General features: G+C 41.1%; 2 protein-coding genes across 2 annotated transcripts; both read left to right on the plus strand.

Moving 5' to 3' along the window:
* Nucleotides 1-319: 319 nt before the first annotated feature.
* On the plus strand, nt 320-2,669 carry LOC116323503 (dehydrogenase/reductase SDR family member 13-like). Its single transcript, XM_031743850.2, has 5 exons — nt 320-476; nt 560-678; nt 844-967; nt 1,477-1,803; nt 1,977-2,669. Exons 1-5 carry the CDS (start codon nt 353-355, stop codon nt 2,234-2,236), a joined length of 954 nt encoding a protein of 317 aa, XP_031599710.1. The 5' UTR covers nt 320-352; the 3' UTR covers nt 2,237-2,669.
* Nucleotides 2,670-11,256: 8,587 nt separating this feature from the next.
* LOC116323499 (dehydrogenase/reductase SDR family member 13-like) lies at nt 11,257-15,971 on the plus strand. The gene is made up of 5 exons (XM_031743844.2): nt 11,257-11,448; nt 13,222-13,340; nt 14,774-14,897; nt 14,969-15,295; nt 15,412-15,971. Exons 1-5 carry the CDS (start codon nt 11,322-11,324, stop codon nt 15,669-15,671), a joined length of 957 nt encoding a protein of 318 aa, XP_031599704.1. The 5' UTR covers nt 11,257-11,321; the 3' UTR covers nt 15,672-15,971.
* The last annotated feature ends 9,122 nt before the right edge of the window (nt 15,972-25,093 follow it).

Raw genomic sequence — 25,093 nt, forward strand, 5'->3', positions numbered from 1 at the left:
GAAGAGCAAAGTAGACTGCATGATTATTATTAGGATTTATTACACCACCGTCTTATCTGAGGATGTGTTAAAAATGCAGTGCAGAGTTAAAACAGATTATTGTGTGAGGCTTAATCAAACATGCTGCGGCTTGCATAACTGACCTCTGACTTGCCAACATGAGTCATGTGGTCTGTTTTGAGCCTTTGATGAATTCCACTTCTGTCCTGCTGTAACCCAATAACAAAGACACAGTCACGCCCATGCAGGAAATGGGTGTGTTTGTTTAAATCTCAGAGCAAGTTATAGCCAACCAAATTGCTTAGACTTCCTGTGAGCAGGCAGTTTGCTGTGAGACTCTGAGGCAGGAACAATGTGCCTTCTGCTGGTCTTGGGTCTTGCTATAGGTGTTGTTTATTTTTACCGTGAGATTGTAGTGAAAGGAAAGAGATGCACAAGCAAAGCAAAGCTACATGGGAAAACTGTGATTGTGACTGGTAAGCAAAGGCTGTGTTTTGTGGCCACTGTGTTGCACCATGTCTGCTTTGATGAGCAGAATAAAAGGTTTTTTCACCTGCAGGCAGCAACACGGGTATTGGGAAGACCACAGCCTTAGATCTGGCTAAAAGAGGAGCTCGAGTTATTCTGGCCTGTCGCAGCAAGCAGCGAGGAGAGGCTGCACTTGAAGAAATCAAGAGGGTGAGTAGATATTTAACCAACCAAAAGACCCATGTCTGTCCTAAATACCCTGTAATGTCATCTAGTATGTACATTATTGTACAGGTTATACCAAGCTCATTCATGACAGTAGATGGCCATTGTAAAATAGTTATGTGCTTAATGAGTTTTCCATGTTTTCTGCAGAACAGCGGCAACAACCAGGTGGTGTTCATGCAGCTAGATCTGGGGAGTCTAAAGTCTGTTCGCAGCTTTGCTGAAAACTTCCTGAAATCTGAACCCCGACTGGACATCCTCATCAATAATGCAGGTTTGGCTGTCCATTGCAACATCATGTCACAACTGTGTCAGTGTCTGTCATCATAGCTTATTATATTTATATTATTATAAATATATTTATCGCTACAGTATATAGGATTTTATACATTTAACGGATAACATGGTGAGCTTTGGAAAGCAGTTGGAAATGTCTTCCAGTCACTTTAGACAGCTGCACAGTTATTACACAACATCCATCCCAGTTCACAGAACTGCTTCATATGTCAGCTTTGTAAGGTCATGATCCTCGTGCTGCCGATTGTAAACCTTCAGGGTTGCAAAGAAATACAGAAAGAAGTCAGTCAGTTCTTCAAGTTATACATTGAAACGTGCACTTCTGGAGAATCAGGATTCTGTTGACTATTCCTGTGGCCTGAACTTAAATGAAGATCCATGGAATGGTTATTGTACTCTACTCTGATCAGATGTTTAAAAGTCTTGCTTGTTTAAATCTTAACACATCTTGAAACAAGATAAAAGTTTTCTCCATGTTTTGTCCAGGTGTGTATCTGCAGGGTCGCACAGTGGACGGACTGGGCCTGATGTTTGGTGTCAACCATATTGGTCACTTCCTGTTAACGAATCTGCTGCTGGAAAGACTGAAGAAGTGCGGACCAAGTAGGGTGGTCAATGTGTCATCTATGGCACATAACTTTGGAAAAATTGATTTTGACTGCCTTAACACTCACAAAGCTCTTGGACTGGGGACCTCATTCATGGAGGTCCTTCAGTACTATTCTGATAGCAAGTTGTGCAATAACCTCTTCACCCATGAGCTGGCCAAGAGACTGAAGGGTACCAATGTCACTTGCTACAGCCTCCATCCAGGTCAGTAGGCATGGCACCAATATTCTCCATCATTTCATGCAAACAAACACCGAATTAATGTATAGTACAGACACTCGGTATGCATTTTAAGTTCTGATCCTACATGATTTAGAAACTGAAGCAGATCTAACCACCTTTCCCTTCAAGTTAAAGTTGTTCTTCTGTTTTTGCAGGAGCCATCAACTCTGAACTGGCCAGGAATGCAAACTCAACTTTACAATTGTTCCTGAAGCCCCTCACTGCTTATTTTTTCAAGAACACAGAGCAGGGATGCCAGACCACCCTGCACTGTGCCCTCCAGGAGGGGATTGAACCGCTCAGCGGACGTTACTTCTCCAACTGCACAGTGAGAGAAGTTTATGACAAAGCTAAGGATGATGTAGCATCAAAGAAGCTCTGGGAGCTCAGCGAGAGACTATGTGGCCTTGCATAAAAATAGTTAATAGTGTGAAGTTTTCACTGTTTCTGTAATACTTATAGATGAATTCTTTGCCTGATTTTGTTTCTCAGCCAAACAAGAGCCAGAACGATTTTCAGTAAACATAATTGACTTGTTTTTTCAGTAATGTTCAGATATTCACATTGGTAATTATTCTGTCCACTGAGTGCATACTATGTATACACTTAGAAAAGGCTTTGTAATAAACCAGAGTGACTGGTTTTTTTTTTTGCATTGCACACCACAGTAAACAATCTTCAATCTCAGCAAGTCCAGACTGTCTCGAAGTCACTAAAAAAAGCAGGTTTCAAATAACCAGTTTGGTTAGCTGAATGATCCTGGTTTCACTGGTTGAGTAAGTGGAGTAGCAGAGTGGTGCTGTCATGACAGGTTTTACATAATAAACATCTACATGTGACTACAGCAAGTTTTTGAATTTTTATTGCATTATTATACGGCTAATAATCAGCGTATTCAAACACTTACTCTTTCAGATGACTAACTGGAAGCTTGATCTGCTACGTTGTTTCTAATCACAAATCTCCACCTTTATTTGGACTTGTCTGAAGACAAAAACAAAGAACACCTGTGTCCAATATCCCTTCTCTCCTTTTTCATTTCTGTATTCCATTTTGTCTCTCAAGCAGGTGGATGACCTGGGGAAAACTGATTTTACTGTTTTTACCATTATATAAATGATCATTGGTCCTTTTATCAATTTACAATAAATGTAATTATTTTATTTTAAGTTTTTAAGTGTTTTTAATCCCCTGTATTGTTAAAAACAAACCAGCTCAAAACATTAAAAATTCAGGTAAACAAAACTGTTCCATGGTTTTTGCTAATTACAGTCACAGAAACTTTTTCCCACACGGGGAAACTCACACAGCACATGGGGTATGTGACAGCACGACACAACAACGGACAGAGGAAAACACAGGGCTCAAATACACAGAGGGATAACGAGGCAATGAGACACAGGAGGAGGACACAGCTGGGACTAATCACATATAACAAGACGGAGAGGAAGCAAAACTGAATACACTGAACACAGATCAATGAACGTCAAAATGAAACAGGAAGCATGAGTCTGGAGTCATCTGTGTGACAGTATTATGTCATACTTGCACCACCTACTAATCATCTTTCACCCTACATGAAATTTTATTTGGTGGTTCCATACATGATATACATCACTGTGACATATGGGTAGAGGGTATTCTCCAGCACCACCTAGTGGGCATAGGAGGCATTCAGTAGTTAAAGGATGCAACACCCAATCAACATTATGGGCTTAGAGCAAATGGTAAATGGACTGGTTCATACATAGCACTTTTCTTCTCTGAGCACTTGAAGTGAAGTGAAGTGAAGATGACTGAACACAACTTACGTCATTCACCCATTCATACGGGCACTTTTTCTGTGTTTTTTTTTGTCACTAGAATTTGGAGTGTTGTCATGATTATACTGTATCGTGGTTTAAGCATTTGACCCACCCTAAGTGCTGAACAAGTCATGACACATATGTAGATTAACCAGCCAGTGGGCCTGCCCACATCACATGTCTCAGTACATAGCTCTTGTATAATCTTTCAATCATGGTATCAATTTAGGAAACTGTGCTGAGGATGCTTTTAAATGACACTGCACATAAAACAACACAGGGCACATGCTTACACTGTTATTCATACTTTCTACTTACTTTCATCCTCCTCACCAGGAGGACGAGGTCACAAATTCAACAAAAACAGGTCCTAACCTTAGTTCAGTTCAAGAGTGCAGACCTTCCAACGTGTTTTTCTTATGGTATGACAACAGTGAGTGTGAGAACAACTGAGAAGAACATAGATGCACCAGAAACACACAGTTTTTGAGAAATGTGAACCACTAACCTATGATAAAATATTCAAATATAAATATGGATACTTGGGATACAGAGAAGGAATTGTATCAACTGGTATCAATTATCATTTTGACAGGATGTGCAGTAGGTTAGAGGGATTAAGCATATTTTCCCTGAAAAGCCTTTAGCTAATCCAAAATGCTGCAGCAAGAATACTGACAAGGATTAGACAGATAGATATTCCTCTTCTACTGGCTATATTCCTATATTCTTCTTCATTGGCTCCCTGTTAAATCCAGAATCAAATTTAAAATTCTTCTCCTCAAATACAAGGTCTTGAATATTCAGGGTCCATGTTATCTTAATGACCTTATAGTACCATATGACCCCATTAGAGCACTTCACTCTCAGACTGCAGGCTTACTTGTTGTTCCTAGAGTATGTAACAGTAGAATGGGAGGCAGAGCCTTCAGCTTTCAGGCCCTTCTTCTGTAGAACCAGCTCCCTGGTAAGATTTGGGAAGCAGACACCCTCTCCATCTTTCCTTTTTGATCAAACATATAGTTAGGACTGGATCAGGAGACCTTGAGTCCTCCCTTACTTATGCTTAGATAGGCTATGCAGCTGGAGGCTTCCCATGATGCGCTGAGTGTTTCTTTTTCAGTCACTATGTGTTTATACACCACTCTGCATTTAACCAGCAGTTATTATTAATCACTGGCTCTCTTCCACAGTATGTCTTCATCCTGTCTTCCTCACCTGGTCGGGGCAGATAACCACCCCTCCTTCAGCCTAGTTTGAATTGAACTGAATAGATGATCTGCTGTGGCAGCACCTAAAGGGAGCAGCTGGAAGAAGAAGAAGAAGAAGAAGAAGAAGAAGAAGAAGAAGAAGAAGAAGAAGAAGAAGAGAAGGAAGAAGAAAACCAAGAAATACAAGATAAACTCAACTTACTCAGAGCCATCAGCTACCATGAGGCCACAAAAACATGGAAGGAACTTCTTCTCTTTCAGCAAGTCCTCTTGGGGTCCTCTGCTTCCATCACACCAAATGCTTAGCAATCCAGTTTTAAAATCTGGATCTTTTCTGTAGTTCTACTGCTTTGTGGTCTTTCATTTTTGCCTGCCTGCAGCTCCACCTTCAACATCCTTTGTCCAGTACATCCAATATCCGTCCTCTACACATCTCCAAACCATCTCAGCCATGCTTCTCTAACATACCTCCCAATGATATATTCATTTCAAATCCCATCTATCCTGGTTACTCCCAACTAAAATCTTCAGTTTCAGCATTCTGTCTTTTTGTCAGTGCTCCAAACCATACATAATTGCAGCTCTCATTATTCTCTTCTAAACCTTCCCTTTCACATTTGCTGTTATTGTTCTGTCCCAAATCCCCACTAACACTTGTCTCCACCTTAATGAATTGTGATGTTCCATTAAGGTCATTCTATCTGAGGTCACTGTGGACCGTCTGCTCAACCATCTCAGATTTCCCTAAAAGTTTTATGAAAACTCACATGTCATTCTTCTGGCGCCCCCCGTGTGCGGCAGCCTGTTACAGCAGCTCTGCTCATTCTGAGTCTCTTTCTTTCTTATCTTTTTCTTCTCGTAATTTATTATAACTAACGTATTAGTAATTAGACTCTGCAACCATGTTCTACCGTTTTGTGCTAGTTCTGGTCGTTTTTCTTAGTTTTTTTCTACTTTTTTCACCGGTGTCTGGGGACCCAGAGCAGGGATCCTTTGTTTACAGTAAGGATCAGCTGTTAGTGCTGCGTCCCGCAGCTGTACCGCCGGCGGACAGACCCGACATTCCCAGCGAGCTGAGGAGGAAAAGACGGGGGTGTCGTGCTGGGAAGGAGCGCCGTCGCCCGAGAAGGAGACGTTATCGACCATCTCTTCCTTCTGTAATTATTGGAAATGTAAGATCTTTGCCCAATAAGATGGATGAGCTCACGTCGCTAACTGTAAGAGGAAAGGAGGGGGACTGGCAGTGTTTGTGAATGACAGCTGGTGTAACCCCGGGCACATCACTGTGAAAGAACAACTCTGCAGCAGAGACATTGAGCTGTTAGCCGTTAGCATGCGTCCGTACTACCTGCCCCGGGAATTCTCGCATGTTATCGCGATAACAGCGTATGTCCCCCCCTCGGCCAACGCGGATACAGCATGTGACACTCTCCACTCTGTGGTCAGCAGACTGCAAACACAATCTCCGAGGGCCCTCCTCATAATATCAGGGGACTTCAATCATGCCTCACTGGACTCCACACTGCCCACCTTCACCCAGTATGTGACCTGCCCAACCAGAGACAATAAAACACTGGACTTACTGTATGCCAATGCAGAAGATCATCACCAAGTTCATCACCTCTCCCTCCCCTGGGCAGATCTGATCACAACCTGGTGCACCTCGTCCCTGTGTATGAGCCCTTAGTGCGCAGGGAGCCACCAGCCACCCGCACAGTGCAGAGATGGTCGGAGGAGAGCGAGGAGGCTCTTAAGGATTGTTTTGAGTCCACTGTGTGGGAGGTGATCTGTGACGACCACGGAGAGGACATCGACAGCCTTACTACATGCATTACTGACTATATTAATTTCTGTGTGGATAACACCGTACCTACCAGGACTGTACAGTGTTTCTCCAACAACAAACCTTGGATTACCCCAGAAATTAAAGCTGTCCTCAAGCAGAAGAGGAGGGCCTTCAAATCCAGAGACAAAGAGGAGTTGAAAAGGGTGCAGAGAGAGCTGAGGGGACTGATAAGGAATGGGAAGGACAGCTACAGGCAGAAGATGGAGAACCAGCTTCAGCAAAACAACGTTGGTGAAGTCTGGAGAGGCCTCAGAACCATCTCGGGCCACAAACATCAGAACTCTCTGCCTGGGAGGGATGTGAGGTGGGCAAATGAACTGAATCATTTCTTCAACAGATTTGATTCAGCCATGAGGCAGTCTCCAACATCGGCTGCAGACTCACCCACCCCACTGCTGCTGTTCCACCTCTGACACCTCAGACACTTCACACCTCCTCTATTCACCCTGCTCACTCCTCCCCACCCCCAACAACAGCATCCAATACACACTCAACACAAGGCTCCAGCCTGTCTCTCTCAACCACCCAGGTTAGGAGGGAACTGAGGAGGATTAAAGCCAAGAAGGCAGCGGGTCCAGATGGCATCAGCTCGAGGGTCGTCAGGTCCTGCGCGGACCAACTGTGTGGGGTGATCGAGCACCTCTTCAACCTGAGCCTGAGGCTGGGAAGAGTCCCACAGCTCTGGAAAACCTCCTGTGTTGTTCCAGTGCCAAAGACTTCACGGCCCAAGGACCTCAACAGCTACAGGCCGGTGGCTCTGACATCCCACCTGATGAAGACCCTGGAGCGGTTGGTCCTGGCTCAGCTTCGCGCCTTGTGAGCTCATCACTGGACCCACTTCAGTTTGCCTACCAGCCTGGCATTGGAGCGGATGATGCCATCATTCACCTCCCACATCGCTCCCTCGCTCACCTGGAGACCGCTGGGAGCACTGTGAGAATCACGTTCTTTGATTTCTCCAGTGCCTTCAACACCATTCTTCCCTCGGTTCTGAAGGACAAGCTGGAGAACTCTGGAGTGGACCATCACCTCACTACCTGGATTCTGGACTACCTCACCGACCGACCACAGTATGTGAGGACTCAGGGCTGTGTGTCGGACAGGGTCGCCTGCAGTCACGGGGGCCCCACAGGGAACGGTTCTGGCTCCGTTCCTCTTCACCATCTACACTGCAGACTTCTCCCACAACTCCACCCAGTGCTTCCTGCAGAAGTTCTCTGATGACTCTGCAATAGTCGGCCTCATCACTGATGGGGACGACAAGGAGTACAGAGGACTGACTCAGGACTTTGTGGACTGGTGCCAGCTGAACTACCTCCAGATCAATGCCAGTAAAACCAAGGAGCTGGTGGTAGACTTCCGCAGGCACAAACATCCTCCACTGCAACCACTGAACATCCAAGGTATGGACATCGAGGCTGTGGACAGCTACAGGTACCTTGGTGTTCATCTGAACAACAAACTGGACTGGACTCATAATTCAGAATCCCTCTACAGGAAAGGGCAGAGCAGGCTGTACCTGCTGCGGAGTGGAGGGCCCACTCCTGAAGACCTTCTATGACTCTGTGGTGGCCTCAGCCATCTTTTACGGTGTGGTCTGCTGGGGCGGCAACATCTCTGCTGGGGACAGGAAGAGACTGAACAGGCTGATCTGAAGGGCCAGCTCTGTTCTAGGATGCCCTCTGGACCCAGTGGAGGTGGTGAGTGACAGGAGAATGGCGGCTAAGCTGTCATCCCTGTTGGACAACATCTCCCACCCCATGCATGAGACTGTGACAGCACTGAGCAGCTCCTTCAGTGGGAGACTGCGGCACCCACGGTGTGGGACGGAGAGATTTCGCAGGTCTTTCCTCCCCACTGCTGTCAGACTCCACAACAAAGACTTTAACTGATCAAACATACACATCCACACATGTGCAATAACACTAATGTGCAATAATCTTTTCTGGCATCGTTGTATTTTTTACTCAGTTGTATATAGCATTTGTATTCTATTTTTATCTTATTGTATATTTTATTCTATTTTATTCTACTGTATATAGTATTTTATTTTATTCTATTCTGTACAGTTGTGTACTGTATTTATTCTTATTTTATTTTATTCTAATTTTTGCTTCATAACTTTTGCACTGTCCGCTTCCTGCTGTGACAAAACAAATTTCCCACGTGTGGGACTAATAAAGCTTATCTTATCTTATCTTATCTTATCTTATCTTATAAAAAATGTATGCCAACAGTGGAATGATTTTAAAATGGTATAAAAGTACAACAGTCAGCATGTCATCCATGTATGGAACACTTAGAATAAACTGTATATTAATAAAGTACCAATTAATTAATGAATAATAATTTACTTCTCAGGAGCTTTAAAGCAAAACTCCAGCATGTTACAGAATGTTATTGTTGTTGGGCAACACCAACAATATTTAGAAGTGGACTTAGCTTAAGGCTAATCAGTGGACCAAAGGTTATGGCAAATGTTCAGATCACACCCTTACTTTACTGCTACCCAGTTATTCACCTAACCATATAAAAAACAAGTCTAACTTGATTTTAGTCAGGGTGACATGACAACAGTGTGGCTGTGTTTGCAAAGCTGTTTTATCTAATATATTCTGTTTACATAAGGTGCTACAACCATTCCCTGATAATTTTCAAAATGTCTCATAAAATGACATAATATCCCACATATGTGTAATAGTTCAACCTGTTACCATTATTTCGTTGTACAATAATGCACTAACCTCTATTCAAATGCTCCTTCATGACTGAATTGCCTTAGGCTGATTCACAGGATGAACTTTAGCCTTGTTTACATGATGGATGACAGGTTCAAAGTAAAACAAAAGTCACTCTGTGAGCACAGCTTTTTTTCTCTGTGGAGAATACACTGCTGTGTCACTCTGACTACTCTACATGTTACTGAGGAATGGTTTCAAATAAAGGTGACCTTCTGCTCCAACTTTAATGAGAAGAGTGCAGTGCCATGGCAAAAGAGTGTTGTTTAGTATGAACGTTCCTTTTAGAGTCAGATAAACCAAACCTCTTTTTAAGAGCTATCAAGATTAGAATATGTCAGTTAAAATACAGATTCATGAAATCCCATTTTCCTTTACTGACTGACACAACCATGTCTTTTAAATTTTTTAAGTACTTAAGCCTCTTGTGATTTTAAAGGGTCCCAGCTCTTACAAGACACAAAGAGTTCTCTGGTATCTTGCTGTAACTTTTACACTGCACAGGGAAGGGTTGGAGGGTGGGGGTGGGGATGATTTGCGTCCCCAACCCACAATTAACGATTAACTAATTGTTACATGATTCATATTAAAGTGACAGGAGTGACAGGAATCATGACAGTGGCAATATCAAATTTGCTGTATTGTTATCTACCATCCACCTAAATCCTAAGATCATCCTGGTCTCAGCTATTGTCACATTTCTTGTCGGTTTGTTACCTTCACCTGAAGGAGCTGCTAAGCAAGAATTAATTGATTAATAATGATAAGCACAAGCCAACGTTCTGTTTAAAATCATTAACAGACTCCTTAGTGCTGATCTAGCTTCTTTTCCTGCCAAGTCTTCTGATGACAGTGAAAAATTCCTAAATTTAGTTGCTGGCAACATCAGTGATATCACATTACAGTACAAGTTTAAATTAATCACTTTCATCTAACTCCAACCCAAATTACTTTAAATCATCGATTGTCTTGATCTACCTAAAAAACCCTTTCATTTAAGAAATTTCTAACAAAGTTGTCACTCATCAAGACCTTCAGGTGGAATGGTGAAACAATAATTTTGACAAATTCCAGTGTGGTTTCTGATGAAACCATAGCACTGAAATAGCATTATTGAAAATTTATTAATTTGAAAATTTTTTTTTTATATGCTTCAATAACCGACAATATTTCATTTTAGTCCTTCTAGATTTATCTGCAGCCTTGCCACTCTCATCAGAAGATTAGAAAATTGGGCTAGCACTGGCACTGCTCAAAAAATAGCTTTCATCATACTTTTCTGACTGATACTTCAAAATTCATTTTAACCATCTGTGCCCAGCATGTGCCCAGCATGACCTGGCAGCCCCGAGAACAAAATGCGATATGCTCACTAGGGTGGTTGAGAATGACCAAGCTAAGATCCTCTATACAGATAGACAAACTGGTAACGACTAACCAACCAAACATATACAAGTGACAGCAACATCAGGGAGAAGCAACATGAGAAGCTTGATAAGTGCCAAGGGCTGAGAGAGGAGATCGAAAGACGTGGAGGGGAAAGGCAACAGTGGACACAGTGGTAACCGGGGGATTTGGGGCAGTGACCTGACCACCAAACTATGCAAGCCCAGGAAAAAAGAATCTGAGATCTCTGCCCAGAAAAGAGCAGTCCAAGGAGCAACAGAAATACTGCGCAGGACCCTCAAGGCTCCAGAGGACTTTATCTTAAAAAAAAAGACTTTTCTTTTCTTTTCTTTTCAGAAACTCCGGATCTGACGCTGGCGCTAAGTAAATCTGAATGAATAAGAATAGAAACGACAGAGGGCAGCAGAGCGCCTTTGTTGCTGCTCGTCTGCCGCAAATAGTAATAGAAGAAGAGACAGCCGCTTGGTTACGAGCAGTGTTTGGAAGCGTCGTAATGTCGGCTTTACTATGCCTCATAGCGGGATTCGTATCGTTTTATGTGTTAGTTTATTACTGTGTGTTCAGATCCGCGAGGTGCTCCAGTTCGATGAAGCTTAAGGGCAAGACGGCCATTGTTACAGGTAACACGCCCCACTGTCTGCTCATATCATCAACTGTAAACACAGTCACTAACTCACGTAAGTTGCGCAATTATACCATTGTCCAGTCAGGTCCCAGCTTACTGCTGGTTTGAGTAAAAATAAGCAGTGATGCTTGAAAAAGTCCTTTTAGAATCAGCCGAAAGGGACATACTCCTTCTGAATGATAAAACTATATTTCTGAAACAAGCGTTACCGACGGGCTGTGTCTCTATTTCAAAATGAAAACAAAGATGGCTGTTCGCTGCCTGTTGTAAAAAGGACTTATAACTTAGTTAACGTCTTTGAAAATCTTTCATCATTAAGTAGAGGGATTTTTGCCTTGCTGATGTTTAAAATAGTCTTCGAAGATTGTAAAATCGTATTCGGAATCGGAGTAAAAGTTGTGAAACCAGCTTCGTTTTTTTTCAGGTATCAATTGCTTATTCTTTCATAGGAAAAACAAAACAAAAAACTAGTAGTTTTAAATGGTTAGCTCTGTGGGTGTTCTGAAAAGCAAAGTGAAACATTTTTGACTTCAAGATGATTAACAGAGGATTCGGTGTGCCACCTGAGCCACAGCTGCCCACAGCTACACTGGAATAGTTGGGGGGAAAAAATCCTCCCATGTCTTTTCTGATAGTTCCTAATGAACTCATAAGATCATCATCATCATCACAGGCCAAGTAAAAGTGAGAAGAAGAGTTCATAAGTAATTGTGTCTGGTGAAAATGTGGTCACTAGCCAAAAAGGGCTAATAGCTGGGCATCAACCTGCCATCAGGTCGCTGGTTATGTCAGACCCTGCAAGTTTTTAGAAACACTTTCAGAACTTATAAGTCATGTTATATCATTTATTTTTTGAGAACAGTTTGGTGGTATGTCACTTGAAATTCCGGGATGTCATTATCTGCTTTCCTTTTTATAAAGGGTTTTCCAGTGTATCGAGAAGGTAACAGAGGAAGCACTGGAGATCAGTTCCTAATCAAAACTGAATACCGGACTGCAACCCATGGTGTTTATATTAACTACCTTATAATACAATACAATAGAATACAACTTTATTTATATAGCACATTTAAAAAACCAACAGTACACCAAAGTGCTTTACAATAGAAACAGGGAAATTAAGACATGATTAAATAAAAGACCATTAACAAAGTACCACATATGTCAGCAGGTTGAAGGTACTAATTATACAGGAATAAAAGAGAATATAACAACAAACCTACTAAGAACAGATAGATATAACTAAAAGACAGGTACATAGATAAAAATGGAGCCAAATATAAAATCGGGGCAGTAACTAGATGGAAAAGCTAGGTTAAATAAGTTAGTTTTTAAATGAGATTTAAATGGAATCTGACGGATGGATAGCAATGGGAAGGTTGTTCCACAGGTTTGGTGCAACCAGGGTAAAAGCACGGTCACCCCTAGATTTAAGTCTAGATTTAGGTTGAACCAAGAGTAATTGGGCTGAAGACCTTATGAACCCACAGTGTCCTCTTGAGTTTTTAGCGAGGTCCACCCCTCATGCTTCATGTGTCATTTTTACATACAAAGGTGATGTGTAAAAACAGATATCTGTACATTTGCATTGTTTTCCACTTTTGATGTGTAATTCTATCACAAGACTGTGAATTTAACTGAACATGTAACAGGTAAAAACAGTCTTAGATTGAACTTTCATTAGATACCCAGAGTTAAATGCCACTGTATTCACAATGACACCTTTGCCAGTGGTTTGCTGAGATGTTTGAATTGCTTTTCTGAACAGGAAGCAACACTGGCATTGGTAAGTCCACAGCTTTGGAGCTGGCGAAACGAGGAGCCAGGGTTATCCTGGCCTGCCGTAACAAGGAGAGAGGAGAGGCTGCCGCTTACGACATCCGCAGAGTAAGAAGTCAGAGGCTGACACACGGCAGGCACTATCCTGTGCCATAGTCAGTTGAGAGCACTAGTTGGTAGTTTCATTTTCTTTCATTTTAACTGAAAAACTTACAGGAGTGTTCACTCAATCACTAATAATGAGAAAGAGTAAGTTATTAAAAATCAATTTTAACATATATATATGTTGTAAAAGTTTTTAGACCTTTGTCTTACTTGGATGCATGCTCAATCATCCAAGTAAGCAAATCTCAGAAAGTTGTTTCAGTTCATCTGGACTCCAGATGAACAGAACAGAACAGATGAACTTGGATGGCTAGTGTACACAGCTGAGTGGCAGGAGCTTTGCTGTGATTTGGGGAAACCCAACAACCTCTGAGTAAGCAGAAGGCTCAACATAGAAGAGCTACCTCATCAGGCCAGGACTGCACATTCTGTTTACACCTACAGGCCAGTGGCCACTCTTTCAACAATAAGACAGGGAGCCTGGTCATTATGCAAATGTACTGTCAAGGTTGGGGAAACCTGCAGCTGAGACTGAAAAAGTTTAGATGAATGATGAAACGTTTCTCCCACTGAAAACACTACATCCAGATGAACAGAATCAACTTTCACAGGAGTCTATGTAAATGTCTCACACTGGATGCCATGGGGAAAACTGAGCCACGAAGTCAAAGGAACTCTATGTAGAGCTTATCAATCAAATTGTGCTGAGGCAGAGGTCAGGCCAAAGCTACAAGTACTGGGATGAGCACAGTGGCATTAATAATTGTAATGCAGAATAACTTGGAACCATTAGGTTCTTCGTACAGTTGGCCACCATATATTGATAGAATGAGCTGAAAAAACTGACCATCTCAGCAGCACTGCATCAATCTGGATAAAAACATTTTCTGGTTTGATGAAACAAATAGTGAACTATTGGGACAAACTACCAGCAGTGTCTACTCAGGTGGGCAATGCTTATCACATGCTGCTACCTGCCCAACAGTGAAGCATGGTATTCGAGGTATTGTCCTGTGGTAGTGCTTGTCAGCAGCAGGAACATGAAGACTGATCACAAATGAGGGAAGGATGAATCCATCCAAATACAGAAAGAAACACACTCCTGAGAGCAGCGACCTGTAACTGAGGTTATGAGTAGAAGTAAACAGCAAGGGTAACACTGCAGTGGCCTCTAATTGTGTTTTAGTGGTTTCAGCCAGAGCCCGTCTCTTTGGTGGAGATGTAAGGAAACAAATGATAAAAATAAACAGTACTTTATTTGTATTTGGTATCAGACGCATGGTTAGCATGTAATTCAACAAGCATCAAACAGACATTAGATCTATTTCTAGCACTTACATAAGGATGCGTTTTCAAATGCACCGTCATTGTTCAGTCCTGCCAGATATGTGACAGATCTATCGCAGCCTGTCTTACTCAGCAGTTCTGTCCTCTAGGAAAGCGGCAACAACCAGGTGGTGTTTATGCATCTGGATCTGGCGAGTCTGAAATCTGTTCAGAGCTTTGCTGAAACCTTCCTGAAGACCGAGCCCAGACTGGACATCCTCATTAACAATGCAGGTGGGAATGTTGCCATACAGAGAAATGTCCCTGTCTGTACTATCGATAGTGACTGAAACTTTGTGTTGCAGGTGTGATGGGCCTGGGATGTACCGAGGAGGGTTTTGGTATGGCGTTTGGTGTAAACCATCTGGGCCACTTCCTGCTCACCAGTCTCCTCCTGGAGCGGCTAAAGCAGTGTGGTCCCAGTAGAGTGGTCACAGTGGCTGCACTGCTGCACCGCCTTGGAACCATTGACTTCTCTCTGCTTACTTCCCAAAAAGATTTGGTATCAGGTCAGTCTACCTGGGACAGCTTTCAGGCCTACTGTAACAGCAAACTGTGTAATGTGCTTTTTACCAGGGAGTTGTCCAACAAACTGGAGGGCACCAGTGTCTCCTGCTACTGCCTGCACCCAGGTCAGTGTCTGCTTCAATTTTTGGTGTGAGGCTACATGTACCACAAGCAAAAGCTACTACAACACTACATGTCCAAATGAGTACCTCTGAGTTAAGAACACCTCTGTTCTTCCCAGGAGTCATCTACACAGAGCTGGGTCGCAGTATGAGCCTGTGGCTGCAGCTTCTCATGATGCCTTTTGCAAAGCTGTTCTTCCTCAGCCCTGAGGGAGGGTCACAGACCACCCTTTACTGCGCTCTACAAGAGGGCATTGAGCCCCTCAGTGGACGCTACTTCTCCAATTGTGCGCTGCAACAAGTAGGAGTCAAAGCTCGAGATGATGCCTTGGCAAAGAAACTGTGGGAAGTGAGTGAGAGGTTATCTGGCTTATCATAAGAGAATCCAGAAATTCCAAGGACTCGGTGAATACTTTGTAACATAGAGACGATACCACGCCTTTGGTGTTATTATGTGCTATTGCTGGGCTGATGATATGTCAGGTCTTAAGCTTCTCTGGCATTGTGCTATAATTTCAACATGGGGACCATTTTAGATTCTCAAGTGAATAATATGTTCTTACATGTTTTTTACCTGTTGTGTAGAAATAATATTCCACAATATGTGTATGTGTCATGTTGTTTTGTAATGATGAATTATATATGTTTTATCATTAAAAGTCATCTCTGTGTCTCAGCACTGCAGTGAATTGGGCATTTTGTTTTCACATGATGGTTACATTTTTTGGACCAGTTAAGCCAGTGGCAACGCCTTGATAAAAACAACAAAGGAGGTGACAGTTTGGACAAACTGCTATAGCTTTATGGAGTGGTGCATTTGTTAGCTCTGTTGCCTTGCAGCAAGATGCTTCCTGGCTCAAAGTTGACAGCCAGCTGGGTCCTTTCTGCTCGTCCAGTGCCTGTGTGAGTTCTTTTCCAGGTATTCCAGTTTGCTCACACAGTCCCCAGACATGCCTGTTACTTTACTGAAATGGAGACCTGTGTAGCCAGGCTCTCACTCAGTGACAGCTGGGATATGGCAATGTGACTCTGAATTGAATAAACAGGTAAAATGCATAAAGATTGGTTCTTACATAGCATTTTAACCAACATTCACACAAGCACATTTTTTCTATGTCTACGTGCTTTCTCTAACATTCACACTCAGTTGAATGCATTAGGAATGACTCAGCATCTTGTCCAAGAATACTTTCACATGCAGAATAGAATAGAACCACAAACCCTTTTCATTAGGAGATGACCTGCTTTACCTCCTGAGCCACAGCACCCCTAATATGAATAGTTAGGTGTATGTGGTCAGTCCATACCACAGTGGCACGGTACTGTTGTCCAGGAACACTCACAAGTTTTGTCACCTAGACACAGTCATCTGGCCACTATGATTTGACATTGCTCATTGGTAATTGCCCATTTCTCCTAACACGGTGACCAAAAGTATTGAAAATCTACTAGTGATATAATATATTTCCTATGTTGATGAGCTCTCCACCCTTCCTGCCAAACTGATCGAGGCAGATGGCTGTCTGTCCTTGAGACCTACAGATGACTTACTGTGAACTGGCCCTACTAAAACTCAACAAAACTGAACTCAGTAGTTAAAGAATAATAGTATCAATAGTAGTAATACATATATATATAAATATATATATATACATATACACATATACATAGTGCTAATAGTTGTTCAGCTCTTCTAAAAAAAAAAAATTCAAGCCTGTGTTCTGTTAGTCACAAAGCTCAGACATGCATAACATGTCAGTAAAAATAAGACATCACTTTAGGAACCCTGTCATCTGAGTCAAATACTCATCAGAATGGCAAAAGAAAACAATGAATGAGTAACTGTTAATGGCAAGAAAAAAATCTAAAAAATGTAAAGGTGTTAAATTTAAAACCAGTTATTAACATCACAAATTTATGTCTTCTAACAATATTTCATGTAAGCAACACTGGATTGAAGCATAGTATTCTGCATACTTTGAAAACAATGATTTTAATGAATGATTTACATTAAGCAGTTATTCTGTCTGACTTCCTGTAAAACTCAACCTCTTTACTAAGTTCAAAAACAGCCCTTCAGTATCTACAGTTCCAAAAATTAAGGCAAAACTCGAAGAGTTTTCATTTTGGTTTGGTTTTGAATGCAGGCTTCGCAGAGCTGATGATTTTAGTTTCCACTGACCATTGCTCTGTCATTTTGTTCTCAGCACATTACACAACATAGCTCGCATATATAGCTGGAATATTTTGTTTACAAAGCACTAATGTGTAATTCGGAGAGTGTTCTCTTAATTTTACCGACCAGTTCTAATGAAGGCTTTGACCTAATTTGTCTTATCCAGTGTTTAGCATTTAGTTTCTGATTTGTTGGTTTTCAACATATTTCACGGAGCTTAGAAGCGACTGGACTTTCTTTGAAAAGGAACTTAAAGAAGTCCAGTCGCTTTTCTTTCCAAGCTCCTTAGACTACCATGATCTGGATGACTGACTGTGAAACCTGCAAGGACACATTTTCATCATGTTAGCTTTTTGCCATTAAAAATGTCAAAGGAAGCATGTTTATGGTGTTTCTGTGGAAATTTGAAGAAAGATATAGCCTGGTCAAATACTGAAGGACAATTTTCATTTTCATTAAATTGCTTGACTCAGGTTAGGACGTCAGATAGAGTTGCTGTAGCATTTCTCACATAACAGTCTCTTTCAACAATTAACACATCATGCAGGGATAACTCAGGTTTCTTTAGTTAAATTTTAATTGCAAGTAGCAAAATTTATTTAATTTTGTACTATCGAACATTCTCTCATCTAAACACAGAAATTTCCTATTTCTCATATTTTTTTCTCAGTTATTGGTATTTTTTAAAATGTATGTAATTTCAATGGTTTATGTGAAGCTGAACTCAGCGGCACCCATTTGAACTTGTCAGAATCAAAATATCCACAGGGGGGCAGTAGCGTAGCATAGGTACGCCAACAGCAAGCACAACATCGTTTCACGCTGCTTCTCGGCTGTTGTTGCTTGGAGCAAGGTTGTTGAGGACCTTAACCCAGCAGACCTATGGATTCTGTTCATTATGAGTGCTGATTATTAACACGGGCTGGCTTGAAAGCCGGGTCAGTTGTGTGTAAGAGAGGAGCTTTTGCAATTATTCGGCAGGACATTTCTCTTTGCAGACTTCTCCTTTAACCTCGGCAATGGTGGGGAGAAACACATGTCCACGATCGATTCCTGTCTCCTCCTGCCTCCTCCTGCCTTCAGTCATCACTCTGTCCTGTTCCTTTATTCCCACCCACCTCTACTGTCTCTGCTGCATGCTAAAAAGATCTGTGGTAAATTTGAGTAGCAGTTTCAATGACAGTCTCATTTATTGAGGTATAGTTGTATCTCATCTACTCCAACAGATACTGCTGGAGAAACACTTGAAGATTAAGTTCCACATGAACATAAAGCTTAAGAAAGAAACAGCCTATGTGAAAACACACAGTAAAGTGAGTGACATACAGAATCTGGAACTCTTCTCACTGAACTCTGATGATTTCAAATAATTTACAGTTGGCTGGGAAGCTGAAAGTATAAGAGTTCAAATAAACAGTGAAACACAGAGAAACAGGAAAGATTTTTATAAAAGCAGTCTGCACGGTGGTCAACTGGTTAGCACTGTCACCTCACCCTGCTGGGTCCTTTCTATGTGGAGTCTGTTTTTCCTTGTGTCTGTGTGGGTTCTGAGGTACTGTGGCTTTTTCCCAGAGTCCAGAGGCATATGTGTTCAGTTGACTAGTGATTGTGAAAGGGTTGCAGTGTGATTGTGCGCTGTAGGTCCTCCGAAGGTAGAACAAGTAATCTACAAATCGGAAAGTTGGTGATTCAATCCCTGGCTGCCCCAGTTTGCCTGACAAACTTTCTTGGGCACCAAGTTGCTCTCTGGTGGATCCATCGATGTGTGAAGGTTAGCAAGAAAGCACTCAGGTAGAAGAAGTTGCTTGTATGAATGGATGAATAAGGCAATAAAGTGCAGTCTGTTTACTAGCAAACTGCCCAACCTGTTACTTTGCCTTATCACAGCTGGAATAGGGTTTTTCACTAATAATAGAGTGTCCTCCATACTGTTTGGGACAGAGACACAATTTTTGTAGTTTGCCTCTCTACATTACCACGGTGCATTGCAAATCAAACATCCATTGTCTGATTGAAGTGCAGAGTTTAGGTTTTTCTCTATTTGGCCAGGACAGGCATTTTTATATACAGTTCCCATTTTCAGAGGTTTAAAATTTGTGGGACTAACATCAATTTAAATATAACGACTCATTTTAATACTTGGATTAAAAAACAATTGAAGCCAACGTCTGCCTGAAGTCTAGAATCCATGGACATCAACAAACGTTGCGTTTCCATCCTTGGAGCTTTACTTCAGGCACCCTCTCTTTAACAGTCCAATAGCTTTTTGATTTGGCCACTTCCTAAGTTTTTGCTGTTTCTCTGATAGGTTTATTTGGGTTTTTCAATTTTAAGATGGTCTCCCACGCTTGTGGTAATATTTCATTTGTTTGTATTAAAATTGGAGTGGAAAACTATACAATGCAAAATAAATAATAAAACGTCAGATATTATGTCAGACATAGAATCCCATGCCACGATGCTCCCAGCACACTGTTTTTGTGCTGATTTTAATACCAGAGGAGGTCAGGAACTCTGCAGTTATTAGCATTGGCAACTTTTATATTTCAATTTACTCCTCGTCAAAAGAGCTTTTTAAACCCTAACAGCTAGGGGTGGCTGTAGCTCAGGAGGTAGCACAGGCCATCTCCTAATTGGAAGGTTGGTGGTTTGATCCTTGGGTGCTCCAATCGGCATGAGAAAGTATCCTTGAGCGAGATACTGAACCCCAAGTTGCTCTCTAGTGCATTCATCGGAGTATGACTGTGTGGGAATTTTAGATAGAATGTGTGGAAGCAAAGGAGAAAAAAACGGGCTTGTATGTCATGGGTGAATGAGGCATGTTTTACAAAGCGCTTTGAGTTCTTAAGTAGAGTAGAAAATCATTATATAAGAAGCAGTCCATTTACCACTATGTGCCTCAACACTTGGCGACCCCAGTCAGTAGCTTAATGTGGTCTGCTACTTTGTGGCTGAGTTGTTGTGGTTTAATACCGCTTACAGTTAACCGAGGAACGAACCTTCACAAACGTTTTGCGACTTGTTGCAAGAGTGGCATCCTGTTATAGCACCACACACTTAAATTCAATGAGCTCTTTAGAATGACACATTTTTTCACAAATGTTTGTATAGGCAAAATATAGGTGCTTGATTTTATACACCTGTGGCAATGGGACTGGAAAAATCAGATTAGATTAAGAGGTGTGGTCCAGTACTTTTGTCCAAAGTAGTGTATTGTAGGTTTACCAGCTGAGCTATGGGGATGCCCCAACATAAAGATATTATTTAAGGAGTTGACTGATCATTCAAGCCTATAGTCTAATGTCATACTATTGAAGTTGAGTCCTGTTGGTAACAAAGTGGTTAATAATAACAGTATCAGAAGCCACAATGGGCTCAACACTGCCAACAATGGTAGATGCTCTTTTAAGGAAAATGTGCTTATATTGTGTAGAAGAATAGGGTATGTGTTGTTGCTTCTATGTTCAGAAGACTCACTGAATGAGAAAACAGTGCTGTTCGAGGCCAGAGGTCAGCAGCTCACTGTTTTTATGCCTCTTGCCTGATCTATAGTTCATAGATGTTCTGTCAGTCCTGCTCCACTCTCTTGTTTGAGGGGCAGCTCATTGATGACTTGTGTGTGTTTTGTTTGCTTTGGGCCAGCTCCACAGTGCTGCAGTACTTAGTGACTGGATTAGTGCATCAATTAGGCAGCTATTGGATGCACAGAGCCATGTAGATTGATTTAGATGCTGGTTTGAGCTGTGTGCAAGTCAGGATATCAACACATCTTAGTGGAATGCAACTGATCTTCTGCTCATTATAGTATCATTTACACAGATGGACGATATTTGACACACTTGCTCCTGGTTTTTAAATAGGCTGTACTTGACAGAAGGCAGCAAATCTGCCTGGTGAATGAAAAAATGGTTAAGTTATACAAAAACATTTCTGACAAATGATCAGTGACGGGAATAACGGTGTTACAAGTAACGCCGTTAGTAACGGCGTTACTTTTTTCAGTAACGAGTAATCTAACTAATCACTATTTCTATCGTTACAACGCCGTTACTGTTATTAACAAGAAAATTCGGTGTGGTCGCGTTACTATTTTTCAACAAACAGACGGTTAAAGCTGTGTTCAGTTTACCGCACGTAAGTAATCTGGGCGCTACAGCTTTAAGCAGCTGCGCGCGCTCCCGCAAACAGCAATCACTTTTTGGCACAACACCTGGAGCTATGGGGGCAAAACAATCGCATGAGTGCTGCTGTTTGACTGAGGAAGAATAAAGTAGTCGTGGTAAGCCAATCACATGACCACTTTAAGATGACAAAGCAACAAGCTGATATATACCAGTTTTTAAATTGTGCTGATAGGCCACCTAAAACCAGAGTCATGATAAACAATATATACGCATGTTTTTCCTGAATAGTTTCGTCACGTCTGCTTTTGACCAAAAAATAAAAAAACAAAACAAAAAACAGCCCGTTCGTGTTGGTGGAAAAATGCACCATGTCGACCAATCAAAAATGATATGGCAACGTGACATTTGGTTGTTTAGGAAGAGGGGGAAGTTTTAGGAGTGACGGCGAGAGAGAGAGAGAGAGAGAGAAAGAAAGACAGCAGAAAAAGAGAGAGAGCGAGTTTTGAGATGTGAGAGATTTGTGACGTTTAGCGTGTTTGGAGTGTGTAGTTAATTTGTTGTCTCGTGTAGTTAGTGTGTGGTGTTGTGGATAGTTTGGTGTTGTGTGTCAGAACAATGAGGTGACTGCTGTCTCCAGGTAGAAAACAGGAGTGATACACTTCCTGTTATCAGACCTGCAGGTATCAGGCTGTGATGTTCTCCTTTATAGTGGACAGAAATTATTTTTTGGAGTGGCACAAATAATTTGTGTGGCATCTTATTGAATTGAAGTTATTAAATTTATTTATTAAATTGAATTGATGGTTATGTAAATAGTTTGAAATGGTTATTAAAAAAAGAGGGTAAAAGGTAAATGGCTGCAAATAACTTTGTTGTTTGCAAAACTTGTGCGTATGATTTTAAAATTGACAATTTATATTTGCATTTAAAGTTATGAAATATGACTTAATAAACATGTTTGTGGTTGTTACAGTAAAAAATATAACTTTTTCTACTCGGATTTTATGTTTTTTGCCTGATTTTAGATCAATTGTGTTAATACAGTATGTCAAAATGAAACCATAACTGTAAATTCAGACACGTGAGGTTGTGTTGAAAGGATGATACCAAACAAGGCAAAGTAAATAGTTTTTAAAGGTGAAATGTAGAGGTAAAATCAAAAGTAGTTAAAAATGGCCAATTATACCCCGGACCCCAGAGGGTTAAACATTTTTTTTAAAGTAATGCTACAGTTACTTTTCAAGTAATTAATTACTTTTAGAATCTTGTAACTCAGTTACTAACTCAGTTACTTTTTTGAAGAAGTAACTAGTAACTATAATTAATTACTTTTTCAAAGTAACTTGCCCAACACTGCAAATGATCTGTGCTTCCTGACTCTTCTGCCTGCCTCTCTTCCTCTGTTGCTCTGTGTGGGTATATGTATGAGCACCTAACCCCGCCCTTGTCTTGTAGAGGCAGGATCCTTTTTGACTTCCTGCCCTTTGTTCCTGGGCACCTGCATTTAATGAGCTCACCTATTTGTCATCATCTGATAATCCTGCTACTATATAAGATGGGAGGAATCCATTAGCCGTGGCCTGAGTGTTGAACTACCCACATTACTGAAACTGGCTAGTAAGTTGAATTTTTTTCAGTTTCATGTCTGCTTCTTACTTGTTTTCTCCTCTGTGCCTAAGCCCTGGAGTTACCCTGAGAAAGCAATCTATCTGCACCCATCTCTTAAAAACTGTTGGTAATGTTAGTCGTTATTGCTACAGATTTGCTACATCTACACTGTCATTTCCATATCCATGTATTACCAACTGCATGTGTGTGTGGTAACTATGTAGGTATGATGCACTATGTAAACAGTGGATTTGATGGTCTTATTGTGTGCTGTACACAAGACAGTGTTACATGAAAATGAAGCTGTAGAAATGTGAAAACATTTGAAACAAGCCCAAATTTATCCAGCTTTTTTCATGATCAAATATTTTGATTCCAGAAGCTTTTTGATAGTAGATCTTGAGTTGCTGAGGTTTGGTTAGTTTGGTTGGTTAGTTAATTACAACAATGTAATTGTCACGATTGTTGCAAACAGAAAACTACACCAAAAGAAAATGATCATGCATTAGAAAATTATAGAGAAAACTACAATACACAACTAACACCAGCATCAATCAAAAAGTGCATTATTAGCTGTTAACTGTTGATGCCCTTACTTTGCTTGGGAATATATTTGTGTCATGGATGGTGTATCATTCGTAACAGTCAATGCATATCTGCTGTTGTATAACCAAGGAGTATAAATTGAGATTTAGCAGGTGGAGGAACACTAATATCTGACATGGTGGACTTGTTATGGCAGTTTGTTTGACTTACCTTAAACTAACTCAGGAAATTTTGGATAACTGGCATTCTCCAGTTAAGCTATCATGGAGGCTTTCCAACCTCTAGCCAGTATAAAGGTAGTGTAAGTGGAATAAATATAATATCACACTGGAAATTGGTAATTCACATAAAAGCACATCATCTGCTGGAATTCAATGCTTCCTTTTGATGACTTGATGACTTCACCTAACAGTGAAAATAGAGCTCACAGTTTGCCCAGCATAGTCCATTACTCTAAACTGTACCAACAAACTCCTCTGTTTAGCCTATACTTATTTGAACTGTCAGTATAATAATAGAATGATGCTAAACTGTTGTCATTCAGTTTGTTATAAACACAGCAACATGAATAAACTAATTTGAGAAACAGATCCAATGTTAGGTTAAAAAGAATTCAAAAATAACTTTGTTAAATTTACATTTACATTTCAAGTATCCAGATATTTCTTTGCTGAGCAGTTTTTACCTTTAAAAATAATCTCTCATCTTCTTCTCTGGTTCTCTTTTGAACATCTCTAACAGTGAAGTTTCCCACATGCAGATGGTATTCCTGTGTATCAAACTATACACAAACTGTTTGTATATTTGCTGATATGAGCTGCTGGAAATGTTGCATTTGAAATTGGTTTTGAGTTCCACAGGAAAGTAACTCTGTTTAGCCTGGACCTGCCCCTACAGAGCTGTAGGAGCAGCAGCTACAGGAGCAAGCTGAACATCTCCATGCTAGAATGCATGACAAGGATGAGAAGTGTGTGGACTTTGAGATGCAGGACAGTGCAGGACTGTCAGGTTACATTACTTTCTGATTTTTTGAGTGAAAATCTCCATGGAGCTTTATGGAAACAATGCCAGGCTACTGCACTAGAAAGATCAGCTTGTCTGATATCATTTATGTATCAAACTCCAAATTAGACTTAATGACTCTTTGTTCCAGTACCCTTTAAACCCTGTGAGCAAATCAGAGATTTGAGATGGTTGAGTAGAAGGCTCACAATGATTTCAGATGGAATGAGCTTATTAACTAATATGTTAGCATAATTATCATCACAGGTTTTAGTAAAATCAATATGAAGGGGACAAAATTGCATAAAAGTACGCAATATTGCCAAAAGTATTCACTCTCCCATC

Source organism: Oreochromis aureus, linkage group 14 (assembly GCF_013358895.1).
Source record: "Oreochromis aureus strain Israel breed Guangdong linkage group 14, ZZ_aureus, whole genome shotgun sequence".
Taxonomy (NCBI): Eukaryota; Metazoa; Chordata; class Actinopteri; order Cichliformes; family Cichlidae; genus Oreochromis; species Oreochromis aureus.

Excerpts from the sequence above, each read along its gene's own strand:
- LOC116323503 (XM_031743850.2), top strand. The coding sequence starts at position 353 with ATGTGCCTTCTGCTGGTCTTGGGTCTTGCTATAGGTGTTGTTTATTTT. Across the intron at positions 968-1,476 it reads CATCCTCATCAATAATGCAG|GTGTGTATCTGCAGGGTCGC; the intron begins GTTTGGCTGTCC and ends TGTTTTGTCCAG. Across the intron at positions 1,804-1,976 it reads TTGCTACAGCCTCCATCCAG|GAGCCATCAACTCTGAACTG; the intron begins GTCAGTAGGCAT and ends CTGTTTTTGCAG.
- LOC116323499 (XM_031743844.2), top strand. The coding sequence starts at position 11,322 with ATGTCGGCTTTACTATGCCTCATAGCGGGATTCGTATCGTTTTATGTG. Across the intron at positions 14,898-14,968 it reads CATCCTCATTAACAATGCAG|GTGTGATGGGCCTGGGATGT; the intron begins GTGGGAATGTTG and ends TTTGTGTTGCAG. Across the intron at positions 15,296-15,411 it reads CTGCTACTGCCTGCACCCAG|GAGTCATCTACACAGAGCTG; the intron begins GTCAGTGTCTGC and ends TGTTCTTCCCAG.